Below are 15000 nucleotides of genomic sequence, written 5' to 3'. Positions count from 1 at the left end.
ATGAAGAACTCTATTCACATGGAAAAACCCAACCACAGGGGCCACTGACTTGAAATTCAAGCTTCCAAAGAATATTATGGTGTTCATTCGAAAGAAGTAACAGAAGGTAAAAGGAAATACAGAAAGAGATCAGCTATTAGATAAACAGATAAATTAAGAAATTAACAGATAAATAAAATGCACTGCATCTTCGCTTGAACTTCTGTGAAGTTCCAATAGCACGACATCCTTCTCTGGGAGGCCGTGTTACACCAACAGGTAGAAATCCACTTTTAATTCACTGCACGCACGGCGGATTGAGATTGCATGGATTCAGGTTAATGCTAAGGGTCTTTGTTCTCAAATTTTCTTCAGCTTACGTTCACAGAATTTTGTTACACATTCTGAATTTACAGTCTCCGGGAATTTCACTAGTTAACCAGTATCAGAGGAATTTAGACAGTAGTCACTACGAAGGCGATTATATTATTCTGTATATATGAAACATTAATATCATATATATATATATATATACATATATATATATATATATATATATATATATATATATATATATATATATATATATATTATATACATACATACATACATATATACATGTATATAACTAAAGATATATATATATATATATATATATATATATATATATATATATATATATATATATATATATATATATATATATATATATATATATATATATATCTTTTAATGTTCAAAACACTAAATCTATGTAATTTACAAATATCATATTTATCACGTTACAAACTCCCATTTACAATTCACTATCCCCATACTAACTTATCTATTATTTGTACAATAACGCAAACAAATGAACAAAAGAACAAAACTATTTACAAAAAAAAAAAAAAAAAAACCCTACAACAGGCGAACACGATTGACCTTTGAGGCACCTGAAATGTTTTTGGTATATCAGGTCATTTTTATTTGAACAAAATAACCGTGCAAACAGAACCATCACAAGTAAGGAGCTTGAGAAGAACCCCCCCCCCCCGCCGCAAAAAAAAAAAAATAAAATAGCTTAAAAAGTATCCCCTGGAAGGTACCCCTGAAAAAATAAGTAAACAGCTTGAAAAGTACTTCCAAAAAATTGGCATGGAAATATTCCACCACCACCGCCACTTCCGGCTACTTACCGGCTGACGTCATGAGGTCAATGAGGTGGTTGAGCGATGGGGACAGGTCCCGTTCCTCGTCGCTGCCCAATCCATAGTCCAGGGCACGGTAGAGAATGACCCCGAGTTCGGACACCAACTGGAAATAGAACAAGAGGAAAGTGAGCAATTTTCATCTGGAATATGAAATGTGTAAGATAAAATTGTAATAATAAAATATAAAATGTGGTGGATGAAACCTCAACAATAGAATATAAATTGTACAAAATAAAATTGAAATAAAAAATTACACGACTAAGGCATGATATGGAACAGAACTACAAATATACTTAATTCAGTGACAGATGTTCATCACGCAGTAATGAAGGCCAAAATCATTGAAAAACATGGCAGTCTATTATTCCAAATTAATATAAAAATGTTAGTTCAGCCGATTATTTCATCATAGAAGTCTTCATATCTTTTTTATATATAAAATTAAACGAAACAGCCCATCTCCGAGTAGAAATCAATATTATATATGACCTGCCATTTAACACATGACTCCTTAATAAAAAAAAATACAAAGTTCGTGTGAACAAAAACTTCTACCACATCGCAGATGGGCGATTGACCTCATACCTATGCTACCTGAGGAACGACCTACGTTTAAATCCCCGAAGGAGAGGCGGAATGTACATGATAATGAAACTGGAGATTGGAGGTTTTCATTTGTATGTTAAACTGGCGTAGCGAGACAGCCATTCACAGAAAAGACAAATTCATTGCTTGGTCAAATTTTCTCGTATCAAAATATAGCCTCTCACAAATAGAGAAATTTTTCTCTTAATTGATTACCGTCACCCAGAGGTGCCTCTTCTAAGCTCACAATCCAATCATGAAGATTAGATATCGTTAAATAATATTTGCACGTGAATATGAGGCAATTTTTTTTAAATTCACCGGTTTACGACGAATTTTGATTGTTTATGAAAGCCCAAATGAGCTCACAAAATTAAAATAGTCTAAATAACAACTGCACAAAAGACATATCAGGTAAAACAAATGTTTCATGTAACTTCATATACCTACATTTTTCATATTTCATGCGTTAGTTTTTTTTTATAAAAATAAACATACAACGTTATGCAAATAAGTGGTTATCGTTTCAAAACTCCGTTGTCAACAACCTTTACAACATGAATGACTTCACATTTTATCTTAAAATAACATTCGACAACACACGTGGCCAATGCCGAGAATTAACAATCAACTTAGCTTCCTTTTCTGTCCGTTTCAAGAAGAGAAATCTCGTTTCGGTAAAAACTGAAAAAGTACAATTTCTGATTTAGATTATTAATTTTTTATTATTATTATTATTATTGGTGAAGAAATCCTCAGTGGTATAAATGTAAGTATATATTAGAAATGTATATACACACGAGAACTTTCGAGAACTGCTAGATTATCCTTGAGGAGAATCGAGCAGGTTCTCGAAAGCTCTCGTTTGTGCAGTATTTATAATATATATTTACACTTACACCACTGTGGATTTCTTCATCATTTTAGTGACTCATGCTATTATGAAATTTTTAATTAATTAATTAATTAATAATAATAATAATAATAATAATAATAATAATAATAATAATAATAATAATAATAATAATAATAATAATACAAAATAGGACCCTTTTGTTTTCTCCAAATATCAAGGTCTCATTTTTTCCTAATGCTAAAAAGGACTTGATTTTTCTTCATAGTCTTCAACAACAACAACATTCATAATTATAATAATAATAATAATAATAATAATAATAATAATAATAATAATAATAATAATCACTTATACAATCAATATTACACATACTAAACATTACCACATACTTCCTCGTGGTCCAGGTTCCACCCCATTTAAATGCAAGATGCACCCCAGCGTGGGACTGTCAGGAGCCAGGCATAACTACAGTACCCGTGCCATGGGGGTCAGTTAAAAGCTACCTGGACGGTTAATAGCGACGAGGGGACAGGTAAGATGGAGGAGGAGCAGCCCAGTCCCCATGTCTCTCCCCCCTGGCTACCCAAGGGGGCAGCCAGGTGGTTGGGAGGCCGTGAGCATTGGCATCTATGGAATGCTGAAGTGGGGTGGGAGAGGGGGTAGGTTGTGTGGGGGTTGACTTAGAGAAAGTACACCCCCATTTAAGTAACATCCACCCCCCTCCCCCCCTAGACCTTCCAGTTTCAATGTTCCCTTTCTTTCTTGAATACTGATTGGGCCAGTGGCGTTATTTGAACGATATTACTAAATCTTTTTATCTGGGCGATGGCCCAAGACAACTGATCTTTTAGATACAACGTCTTTAAATTACGTTTTATTTGACAATATCGAATCTTTATGCAAAAATAATATGCGTTGTTATTAAACACTAATAAATACGTGATGACGACTCATCAGTAAGTAAACCAAGTTCAGCCCTTAAACATAATCAGTAAGAAATTAACGAAAATAATACACTAATGCATAGAACACAGAGACAGTTCAAAAGCTTAAAAAAGAAAACACCTAAACGATCAAGTAATGGATAATTAAAGCAGTCACACTATTTACAGGAAAAAATGTCTCATAATCTGAAAATCTCCTACACTTGAATCCACTTACTGGTAATATATTTATCGTCTCATAATGTCGTTAAAAATTATAAGTTTTCTTTTTTCCATCAAATACAAGATTCAAACTACAAAAAGAATTCCTGTTTGACCATATCCCATAACAGAGCTAAAAACTATTGTTTTCTTTTTCCTCTCAAATACAAGATTCAAACTACAGAAAGAATTCCTGTCTGACCATATACCACAGCAGTGCTCATCAGTGTCGATAGACTTATAACAAAATCAAGGGATCTACCTTATTATTATTATTATTATTATTATTATTATTATTATTATTATTATTATTATTCAGAGGATGAACCCTATTCATATATAACAAACCCAAAGGGGCCACTGACTTCAAATTCAAGCTGACGAAAAATATGGTGTTCATTAGGAAGAACAAAGAGTAAGTAAAGGGAAACACAGAAAAAAGAAATCTCACATATCAAAAAGAAAAAAATAATAAATTAATAGATAAAACTCTATTAAAATGCAAGGAGAATAGCATGAGGGGTAGTAATGCATTGCATCTTCGCTTGAGCTTTTGAAGTTCCAATTGCATGACATCCACTTTCATGTCTTGGGAGTCAGGGTGCGACGTTTGCCTGGCAGAAAATCCACATTTTATTCCATCTAAGGTGTCCGGGATCCTTCCCTCCGCCAAGAACCAGAAGATGTTTTGTTCCACTTGGGCCAAAACACTGCGCCTGTCTTCTGGGCAATGTTAGGCATTTTATGCATAAACTTTCTAATGTCTTAGTTTCTGTTGAGACCCATTTAAAAACGTAGCATTTAATACTGCAAATTTTTGGAGGAATAATCTTAGCATTATTTGTATTCCTTAAATGCAATAAATCCGTATTTACAGAGGTGGGAAGTCATGCATTAAGGAAGGACAAAAAAAAATTAACAGGGATAATACCGCATGCTCATTACCATAAAAATAAAATTCATCACACCTCCATTCAGGGAATCGATAAACAAAAAATCAAGAAAAATATAAAAGAAATTAAGTTCTGAAAGATAATAAGAATGACAATTACTAGTGACAACAGAGAGAGAGTGGAGAGAGAGAGAGAGAGAATCAACGGCAGCAGGTTTGAAACCTAATTAAAAACAAGCCTGTTTGTAAAGAGAGAACATCAGAGAGAATTTAAAGAAGAGAGAGAGAAACGTGGAGGTTCTGAAATCTAATTAAACTGAGCCAGAGAGAGAGAGAATAATCTTAGCAGAGTGGAGGTTCTGAAATTCAATAATTAAATTTACAGAGAGAGGGAAGTCAGAGAGAGAAGGAGAGAAAGAGAAATATACTTCAGTGCCAAAATCTTCACGCAAATTAAACTCTACGACAAAGACGCAACGAAAAACGTACCCAAGTCCATGGGGGGAGGGGAGGACCTTGACATGGACCAATGGGGATGCCCCATACAAAGAGTAACGCAACTCACTACCCGTCCTTTAGAGAGAGCCGGTCGTCACATAACGGCTGGTGACAGTTCAACTTTTTCTCGAATCAGGTGAGAGCGAATGCTCACGAGAAGGGGAAGGGCGTGGAAGGAGGAAGAAGGAGAGAGAGACTAAGGGTGTTTAAAACAACACCACGGGCGGATGTAACGGACTGAAGCTCAACACCATGTGGTGCAATGTCCTGAATGATAAGGGGAAGGAAGGAACGGGATGGTGATGATGATTATGATGATATCATTATTCAAGAATACAAAAGGCAACGATAGGGATCACGAAAAAAAAAACCCACCCTTATTATTATTATTATTATTATTATTATTATGGACCAATATTATTATTATACAAACTGAATGCCGTTGATGCAGCTACCACCTTTAACCCCACATGTTTAAAAGAGGGTCTACTACCTATTATTATTATTATTATTATTATTATTATTATTATTATTATTATTATTATTATTATTATACAAACTGAATGCCGTTGATGCAGCTACCACCCTCAACACCATATGTTTAAAAGAGGGTATTATTATTATTATTATTATTATTTTTATCATTATTAAAAAGAATGGCCGTCTAGATCCCGCTGAGTTTAAATTGCAATAGAGGCTCAACGACATCCAGACGGCCATTCTATTTAATGAAGTTTGTTTGAAAAAACCCTTCCAAGATACTATTATTATTATTATTATTATTATTATTATTATTATTATTATTATTATTATCATTAAAGACTAATAATTATAAAGTTTTATTCACATGACAAAGAGGGTCTTACCGATTATTATTATAATTATTTTGCCTTTAAAATAAAAGGGAGTATTATTAAATAACTATACAAACTGCATTCTTTTGATAATAATAATAATACCTCAACACCATAATAATTTAAAATAATAATATTATTATTATTATTATTATTATTATTATTATTATTATTATTCAAACCAGCTGTCTCCATCTCGAAGACTTCTGTTATGTTCACTTTCAGTAAGAAGTTAGTAAAACTATATATGTTCCTATCTAATAGCTGCGGCATACTATAACACCAATATACTTAGCACCCGCGATTCTCCAGAATTAAACTGAACAATATTGACGTACAGCACATATTAATACATTTTTTCTCCGATAGGACTTTCAGCGCAATTACAACAGCAATAAATAATGAAACTTAAAAATATCGCCTTTTATTCAGTTTTTACGCGAGGAGTTTGTGATACAAAACAAAACAAAACTCACAAATTGCAAATCGTTCAGTAACACTTCAGATTTACTTCACGTAATGCTTAGGAAAACTACAGTAAAATACAAGACGACAACAGCTATCTTGCTTTCACTCAACTTCGAAATAAATGCAAAGGTGAAATATGTCCGCGAGCTCTTTGGGAGTATATATATCCCATGACCGCTACTGAAGGCAGTCCTGAAGAACACAATAACTGGGTACATGACATATATTGATGAAAACATGCAGGGTAAATATGGAACACTTTTTTTGTATGAATGTAATAACAAAAATCAACACATGCTTCATGCGGAAATACGTAACTGGAAAGCGAGCGCTGAAATTTGTGATAAAATAAACTTCGAAGAGAGAGAGAGAGAGAGAGAGAGAGAGAGAGAGAGAGAGAGAGAGAGAGAGAGAGAGAGAGAGAGAGAGGCAAAAAACCGTACTTTTAAGTAAAAAAAGAAAAAAAAGGAGAAAGGGGAAAAGGAAGCAATCCTTTTTCAAGTAGATAAAAAATTAAAAAAATATAAAACATTTTCCAACTAAACACAAAATGGAAGGAAATGAAACAACCCTCCTTCAAGCAAAATAAATAAATAAATAAATAAATAAAAAAAAAAAAACAAAAATAAAAAATAAAAACAAAGGTTGGGAGGAAGGAAAAATACATTTTTAAAGCCTTTTCTGTTAAAACAATACAAAAGAAACGAACTTTTGAGCAGCACAATTAAAGAGACAAATTCTTCTCTGAATAAAACCAGAAACAACCATCTTTCTAAGTCATAAAACGGAGGGTAAATATACGATTCTTTTCCGAATATGCGACAAAAAAAAAATATAAATAAATAGATAAAAATAAAAAAGAAAAATAAAAGGTAGCACTTCGCCTCTATTATTAATCACCCATCCACTTCAAAAGAAAGATGATTCTCCTGCGGTCAGGGTCTCTTCCCGCATCCCATATGGCACGTAAATATACAACAACAACAAAAACAATAAAAATAACATAACTTCAAATTTTTTTTATTATTTTCTGGTACGACAATTTCAAAATGGATTTTGGGAGAGTCTCCGCCCGAGTCTTTTTCTGTACGGGAATTATGGGTCTGACAATAAGAGAATAATGTCTGTTATTTTCCCAACAGAATCACCGACCACAAATGATAAATATGCTCTCTCTCTCTCTCTCTCTCTCTCTCTCTCTCTCTCTCTCTCTCTCTCTGGGGTTTTGATATGCTCTATCTCTCTCTTTCTCTCAACGAGGCAATCACAAATAAGGAAGCAGTTAAAGACCTTGGTGTGATGTTGAATAGGGACATGTTATGCAATGATCAAATAGCAATACTATTGGCAAAATGCAAAGCAAAAATGGGAATGTTTCGGCTCTTCAAAACAAGAAAAGCCGAACACATGGTTATGCTTTATAAAACGTATGTACGTAGTCCACTTGAATATTGCAATATGATATGATACCCACACTACAAAAGGATATTGCGCAAATAAAGAGTGTAGAAAGGTCCTTTACAGCTAGAACAGAAGTATTTAAGGACCTTGACTACTGGGAAAGACTACAGTTCTTAAAATTAGACAGTCTCGAAAGGAGAAGAGAACACTACGTGATAATGCAGGCATGGAAACAGATAGAAGGAATTACAAAAATGGAGCTGAAAATATCAGAAAGAGCAAGCAGAGGTAGATTAATAGTGCCAAAAACTATACCAGGAAAACTAAGGAAAGCACACAGGACATTAATCCACTACGCACCGGCATCAATAATGCAACGATTATTCAATGCGTTACCAGCTCATCTGAGGAACATACCAGGAGTGAGCGTTGATGTGTTTAAGAATAAGCTCGACAAAAAGCTAGACTCTCCTCTCTCTCTCTTCTCTCTCTCTCTGATGAAGAGTTAGAGGAATGTATTTCTTTCTCTCTCTCTCTCGCTCTAATCTCTCTAGGGTTTTGAGCCCGGCTTAGAACCAATTTTCTTAATGTTGAAGTTCTTGCTTCGCCTGCAACCCATTAGAACTGTTAATCGGCTCAAGGTCTGGTAAAACAGCTGTACTTAAAACTATTTGAACCTATCCATAATGCATCCCAGACCATCCAAGATTGCTGTTTGTCCTTCTACCGGAAGATGGATTTTATAATGAAAAAACATCAGAGGTGGAAATGGGGAGAGAAGGGGCAACCTAAAACTGGGTTTGTAATGATACACACTTGACAGTCTTAGAATACGTAGATAATGCTCTTTCTAATCAGTAAAGCATCCTTTTGCTTAGATTTCACAATTTGAAACATGCATCATAACTCCATTATGGGCCTAAGGTATAAATGCCTGTATTACAGTTGTGTGGGAAAATATTTAAACCTATCCATAAATTATGTCACCTATGCTGTTTGTCATTCTATATGGACTTTATAATGAAAATATAGAAATATACTGGATATATAAACAATATAGTCTTAGAATATACATATTATGCTGCTTTATATAATATACTTATATTTACAAACATATTATACATATATATAAATTATTATATATATATATATATATATATATATATATATATATATATATATATATATATATATATATATATATATATATATATATTATATATATATATATAATATACATATATATAATAATTATATTATATTATATATATAAATATATATATATATATATATATATATATATATATATATATATATATATATATATATATATATATATATATATATATAATTTGTAGGTAACAGACCAATAACCCATCTCTGTTTTTGGTTATTTTGTTAACAAGCAAACGAATACCTGAACAAAACTAAAACAAAACACCAATAAGTTCCAGTTCCATTGAAACCTGTCCAAATTAGATCGGAGGAGATCCGACGCCTTTACACCTACCCAGGATTAATCCAGCCCCTACCCAAGGTCGAAGTACCCCTACCCACCGTTACCCTCCTAATGAATTGAGAAAACCGGCCCAATACAGACTCCTCTTCCTCCTACAGTGAATTCCATACAAGGTCCTCTGTGTGACAAAAACGCCCTCCCTAACTTCAAAGGCTCTAATGCCTTCCCAAACGGGCCACCACCCAAAACCTTTCCCCGAGATAAGGCGCACACTACAAAGGTCCCTCCCCCCCAACAACTACAGGGGTGATACTCTTTAAGGAACGAAGGAGATTCCACAAAATGTCTCCCTCCCCTGTCCTGTGACACTTAGCTGAGATTTTTGTGGATGCTGAGGAGATATGGAAACAATCTCGCGGGCAATGTGTATAAATGTCTGTGTATTTGTGGATAAATGTACACACACACACATATATATATCAAGATATCGACACACTCACGTGTGTAAGAAATAAATTTTTTACTCACATCGGGATCGAACCCAGGTTTTTCGACTGACAGGCAAGGACGCTACCAACTGACCTATGTAGGTGAGATGGGATCGCCCTTGACTTTCAATCGAAAGACCCAGGGTTCGAGACGAAGTTAGTCAAAATTTATATATATATATATATATATATATATATATATATATATATATATATATATATATATTATTTATATATACACACATACTGTACATACAAATAAATATGTATCTATAAATGTCTGGATATTAAGGAGATAAAGTAAACAGCAAACAAAAATACAACCATGACACACTGTTTAACAAGCAAACAAGAGCAAGCATTCGCACTCGTACACAAACAACAACAAAACGGAGGATTAAAACCGTTTCTTGAAATAGGACACGGTGTTATCAACGAATTTCCTTCGAGAAGAGTGAAATAAGAAAAAAAAAAAAGGCAGGGAATGAATAAGAAGGAAGGAAGCCCCAAAAATAGAGATTAGGAGTTCGCTCTCTGGTAACTCCTCTGAAGAAACGAATGGCGAAAAGGATTCAAAACTTTCCTCTCGAGAGAGAGAGAGAGAGAGAGAGAGAGAGAGAGAGAGAGAGAGAGAGAGAGAGAGAGAGAGAGAGAGAGAGGACAAACTGACAGCCACTGACCAGTAGGTAAAGCTACTATATACAGAAATAGATTAAAACAACGGCCAGTGACAAACAGGCAATGTCACTTGAGAGAGAGAGAGAGAGAGAGAGAGACTGACAAGAAGATACGCTACTCTACACAGAAAAAGAGTAAACCAACAGCCACTGGCAATTAGACAATGTTACTTGAGAGAGAGAGAGAGAGAGAGAGAGAGAGAGAGAGAGAGAGAGAGAGGCAAACTGACTGCTAATGACGAGTAGATAAAGCTATTCTATACAGATATAGATTAAAACAACAGCCACTGACAAACAGACAATGTCACTTGAGAGAGAGAGAGAGAGAGAGAGAGAGAGAGAGAGAGAGAGAGAGAGAGAGAGAGAGAGAGAGAGATACAGCCAGAAAGAGAAACCACGGAAATTAGACACAGAGAAAAGAAGTAAACCAACAGACACGGGAAATTAGACAATGTTGAGAGAGATTCTGGGAAAGAGAGAGAGATTTGAGAAAGATACTTTGGGAAAAACAGTCATTTGCCGAAGATACTTTCCTTACATTCACACAATTTCTGCTACCCTCCAAATCTTGTAAAAATTAGGTTTCAACACCAGAGGTAATTTCCCTTACCTCTGTAAACTACAACTGCCAGAGATACGACAAATGAAGCATTTCCTTGGGCAGTAATCCCGCCATCTCGGCAGAGATAAGAAGATAAATGGGTAACAACGTAATGATTAAAGCTATATCAGAAATCTAGCAATCTGTCAATCTTTCGAAACATACAACAATGTTAACCCTGACAGTCGATTTCTATAACCGAATCCTGTCTCTCTCTGTTTCTACTGAAATAGAATATAGAATTTAGGCCAAAGGCCAAGCACTGGGACCTATGAGGTCCTTCAGCACTGAAACGGAAACTGACAGTAAAAAGGTTTGAAAGGTGTAACAGGTGGAAAACCTCTCACCTGCACTATGAATCAATTGCTAGGAGAGGGTGGCTAGCATGATGGAAGAAAGACAATATGAACGGAGGTACAGCAATAGGTATGAAAGGGGGTAGTAGCTAGGGGCCGAAGAGACGCTGCAAAGAGCCTTAAGTAATACCTACAGTGCACCGCATGAGGTGCACTGACGGCACTACCTCCCAAACGGGCCTACTTCCACTAGAACTGAACTCTATAAACCTTTACTACACTCACCTAGAGAAGCATAAGTGAGGAGATAACATTCTGACTGTTATGTGCAATTCGCGAAGGCAACGACAATGAAGATTATTATTTTAACAATTACGTCATGTGAATATTTTTCAGTTTGGTGACATTCAGTAAATATCTACTAAAGGGGATAACATTTACGAACGTTTGACTACATTTTTCCTTCCTTTCTTATTTGGCTTTTACATTTGCTTTTCCATATTTTATCATTGTTTTACCGTCATTTTGTCAAGTAACACTGAGAGAGAGAGAGAGAGAGAGAGAGAGAGAGAGAGAGAGAGAGAGAGAGAGAGAGAGAGAGAGAGAGAGAGAGAGAGAGAGGGAATTTGTTATTTATATATTTATATATAAATATATATATATAAATAAATATACATACATACGCACATATATATATATATATATATATATATATATATATATATATATATACATATATATATATGTATATATATATATATATATATATATATATATATATATATATTTATATATAATATATATGTGTATCTGTATGTGTGTATGTAAGAATAAAATCTCAAAGCTTCAGTTGAGTTAAACGCCTACCCGAAAAAGAAACTGGAAAAAAAAAAAAACAGTGACCTTGCCATCATACCCAAAGAGGAGATACAGCCGCAGATCGCTAATTCCGAGGAGGAAATCGGACGAACGACGAGGGAGAGGAGAAATAATAAAAGCCCCAGATATCTCTAAATGGACATCGCTACTAATTTGGTCTGTGTTGAACCCTGCCTCCCCTGCAGGGCAATCAGACCTATATTGGGGAGGCACAGCAAGGCTGTTGCAGCGGAAGCCCCAAATTATCCGAATGTGTTCTGGTTTCTCGAAAGAGCAAGCACAGCAAAAGATTTATGCAGTACATCGTTTCCTGCATAAACATACATACATACATACATACATACATACATACATACATACATACATACATACATTCATCTTTATTTAAAAGATGAACCCTATTCAGATAGAAAAAGTGGGCATCGTTTTCTGCATGGGAGAACTATATAAATATACATACATACATTCATCTTTATTTAAAAGATGAACCCTATTCAGATAAAAAAAGTGGGTATCGTTTCCTGCATGGGAGAACTATATAAATATATATACATACATACATACATACATACATTCATCTTTATTAAAAGATGAACCCTATTCAGATAGAAAAAGTGGGCATCGTTTCCTGCATGGGGGAACTATACACATATACATACATACATACATCTTTATTCAAAAGATGAACCCTATTGAGATAGAAAAAGCCCACTTTAAATTCAAACTTCCAAAGAAAATTATGATGTTCATTAGAAAGAGGTAAGAGGATGTAAATGTAAATAAAAATACAGAGAAGAATGTCAATTACTCAAAAAAGAAAAAAGAAATTAACAAATTAGTAAATAGATAGAATAACAAATTAGTAAATAGATAGAAATGTAAGTAAATTATTAAAATGCTGCATGGGGAAACTATACACACATATATACATACATTATTATTATTATTATTGGAGAAATAAATCCACAGATATGTAGGGGTACATATACTTAAAAATAAATCTCTAAAGAGATTTTTAAATATATATGTAACCATACGTAACTGTGGATTTGTTTTTCGATTATTATTATTATTATTATTATTATTATTATTATTATTATTATTATTATTATTATTATTATTATCAAAAGTTGAACCCTATTCAGGTGGAAAAATCCCACAATGACTTTAAATTCAAACTTCCAAAGAGTCTGGTGTTCATTAAAAAGAAGTAAGAGGTAAAGAGATCTCACTTATTTAAAGATAAAAATAGATTAACAAATTAGTAAATAGATGAAAATGTAATTAAATTATTAAAATGCTGCATGGGGGAACTATGCACATACGTATATATACATACATGCATGCACATATACATAAATACATACATAATCACTATTATTATTATTATTATTATTATTATTATTATTATTATTATTATTATCATTATTCAAAAGATGAACCCTATTCAGATGGAAAAGCCCACAAGGGCCACTGACTTTAAAATCAAGCTTCCCAAGAATATGGTGTTCAACAGAAAGAAGTAAGAGGAGGTAAAGGGAAATACAAAAGAAGAGATCTCACTTATTAAAAAGAAAAAAAAAATAAATCAACAAATTAGTAAATAGATAAAATGTAAGAAAATTATTAAAATGCATACATACATACATGCATTTACACAGCCAACGAACAAAGGGTTCTAATGAACGCAAGCTGCATTTCAGTGCATTCAGCTGAAATACACAACTACCATATGAAGTCACTTTATAAATGCATAATTGCTTGCATACCAAATGGCGATGCATAATGCTAGGTATGCATAATGCTAGGTAATTGTTTATATCAGGGCCGTCCAACCCCATGCCCGTGGCCCAAAAGTGGCCCGTTTGACTCAAAGTGGCCCGCTAGAGAAAAATAAGTAAAAGTAAATTTCTCTTTTTTATATACATATACTGTACATACACACAGGTGGCCAGCAAGACTTTTTGTTTTTTCAAGAGTGGCCCTCAGACTAACCAACCTGGACGGCCCTGGTTTATATGCTTAAATCCTTACAAATAAATACACTTTTGCACGAGCTGTAGTAACTTAAGGCTACGTATCCTTAAGACTTCAATAAATAACGTGTGCCTTCCAGACATGGAAAGTGCGCACTTCTTGGTTTGCGCAGTGAACGCCCTTCGCTACTGCGCAGGTAGCCAAAGGGGTGAAATAAAACGAAAACATGAATTCAAACACTTCAATATACATGGCAACATACTCCGCGATACATAAGATATATGTAATCAAAAGGCGAAGATTCGAGAAAAGTGACAAACTTCGTTTATTCCAAATACTTTGTGATGTTGCTCAAGATGATTCATTTTCGCTCTTTTTCCTAATTACTGATCTCGTCTTTCTGCATTTCCCATTACCTTCTGCTACTTCTTTCAAATGAGCACCATAATATTCTTTGGAAGCTTGAATTTCAAGTCAGTGGCCCCCGTGGTGGGCTTGTTCCTTATGAATAGGCTTCACCTTCTGAATAATAATATTCTCTTGCAATCAACAACGCCAATACTTATTCTAGTCAGTAAGTCATATTAATAAATTAATAATCTAGAAGGATAAAGAGTTATCGCTGACATTACCTCACAAGGGATTATATGAACGCAAGAATATTTTCAGCTTATAAGAATGATTAAGACACACATTCGTGTCTACAATTGTAAATGAACTCTGGAAATCACAATACTTCTGATGTTTAGGGA

At 34.1% G+C, this 15000-nt stretch overlaps 1 protein-coding gene across 8 annotated transcripts in view; it reads right to left on the bottom strand.

Moving 5' to 3' along the window:
• The window catches only part of spir (spire type actin nucleation factor), a 506323-nt gene that overhangs the window by 255230 nt on the left and 236093 nt on the right, over positions 1-15000 (bottom strand). For all 8 annotated transcript variants that reach the window (XM_067081384.1, XM_067081387.1, XM_067081385.1 and 5 more), the window contains exon 3: positions 1158-1275. In XM_067081384.1, the coding sequence (XP_066937485.1) occupies positions 1158-1275 (118 nt within the window). The remainder of the gene's footprint in view (positions 1-1157; positions 1276-15000) is intronic.

The sequence above is a fragment of the Macrobrachium rosenbergii genome, chromosome 37 (assembly GCF_040412425.1).
Source record: "Macrobrachium rosenbergii isolate ZJJX-2024 chromosome 37, ASM4041242v1, whole genome shotgun sequence".
Classification (NCBI taxonomy): domain Eukaryota; kingdom Metazoa; phylum Arthropoda; class Malacostraca; order Decapoda; family Palaemonidae; genus Macrobrachium; species Macrobrachium rosenbergii.
The sequence above is the reverse complement of the archived record's forward strand: the minus strand, read 5'-3'. Positions and strand labels throughout refer to the sequence as shown.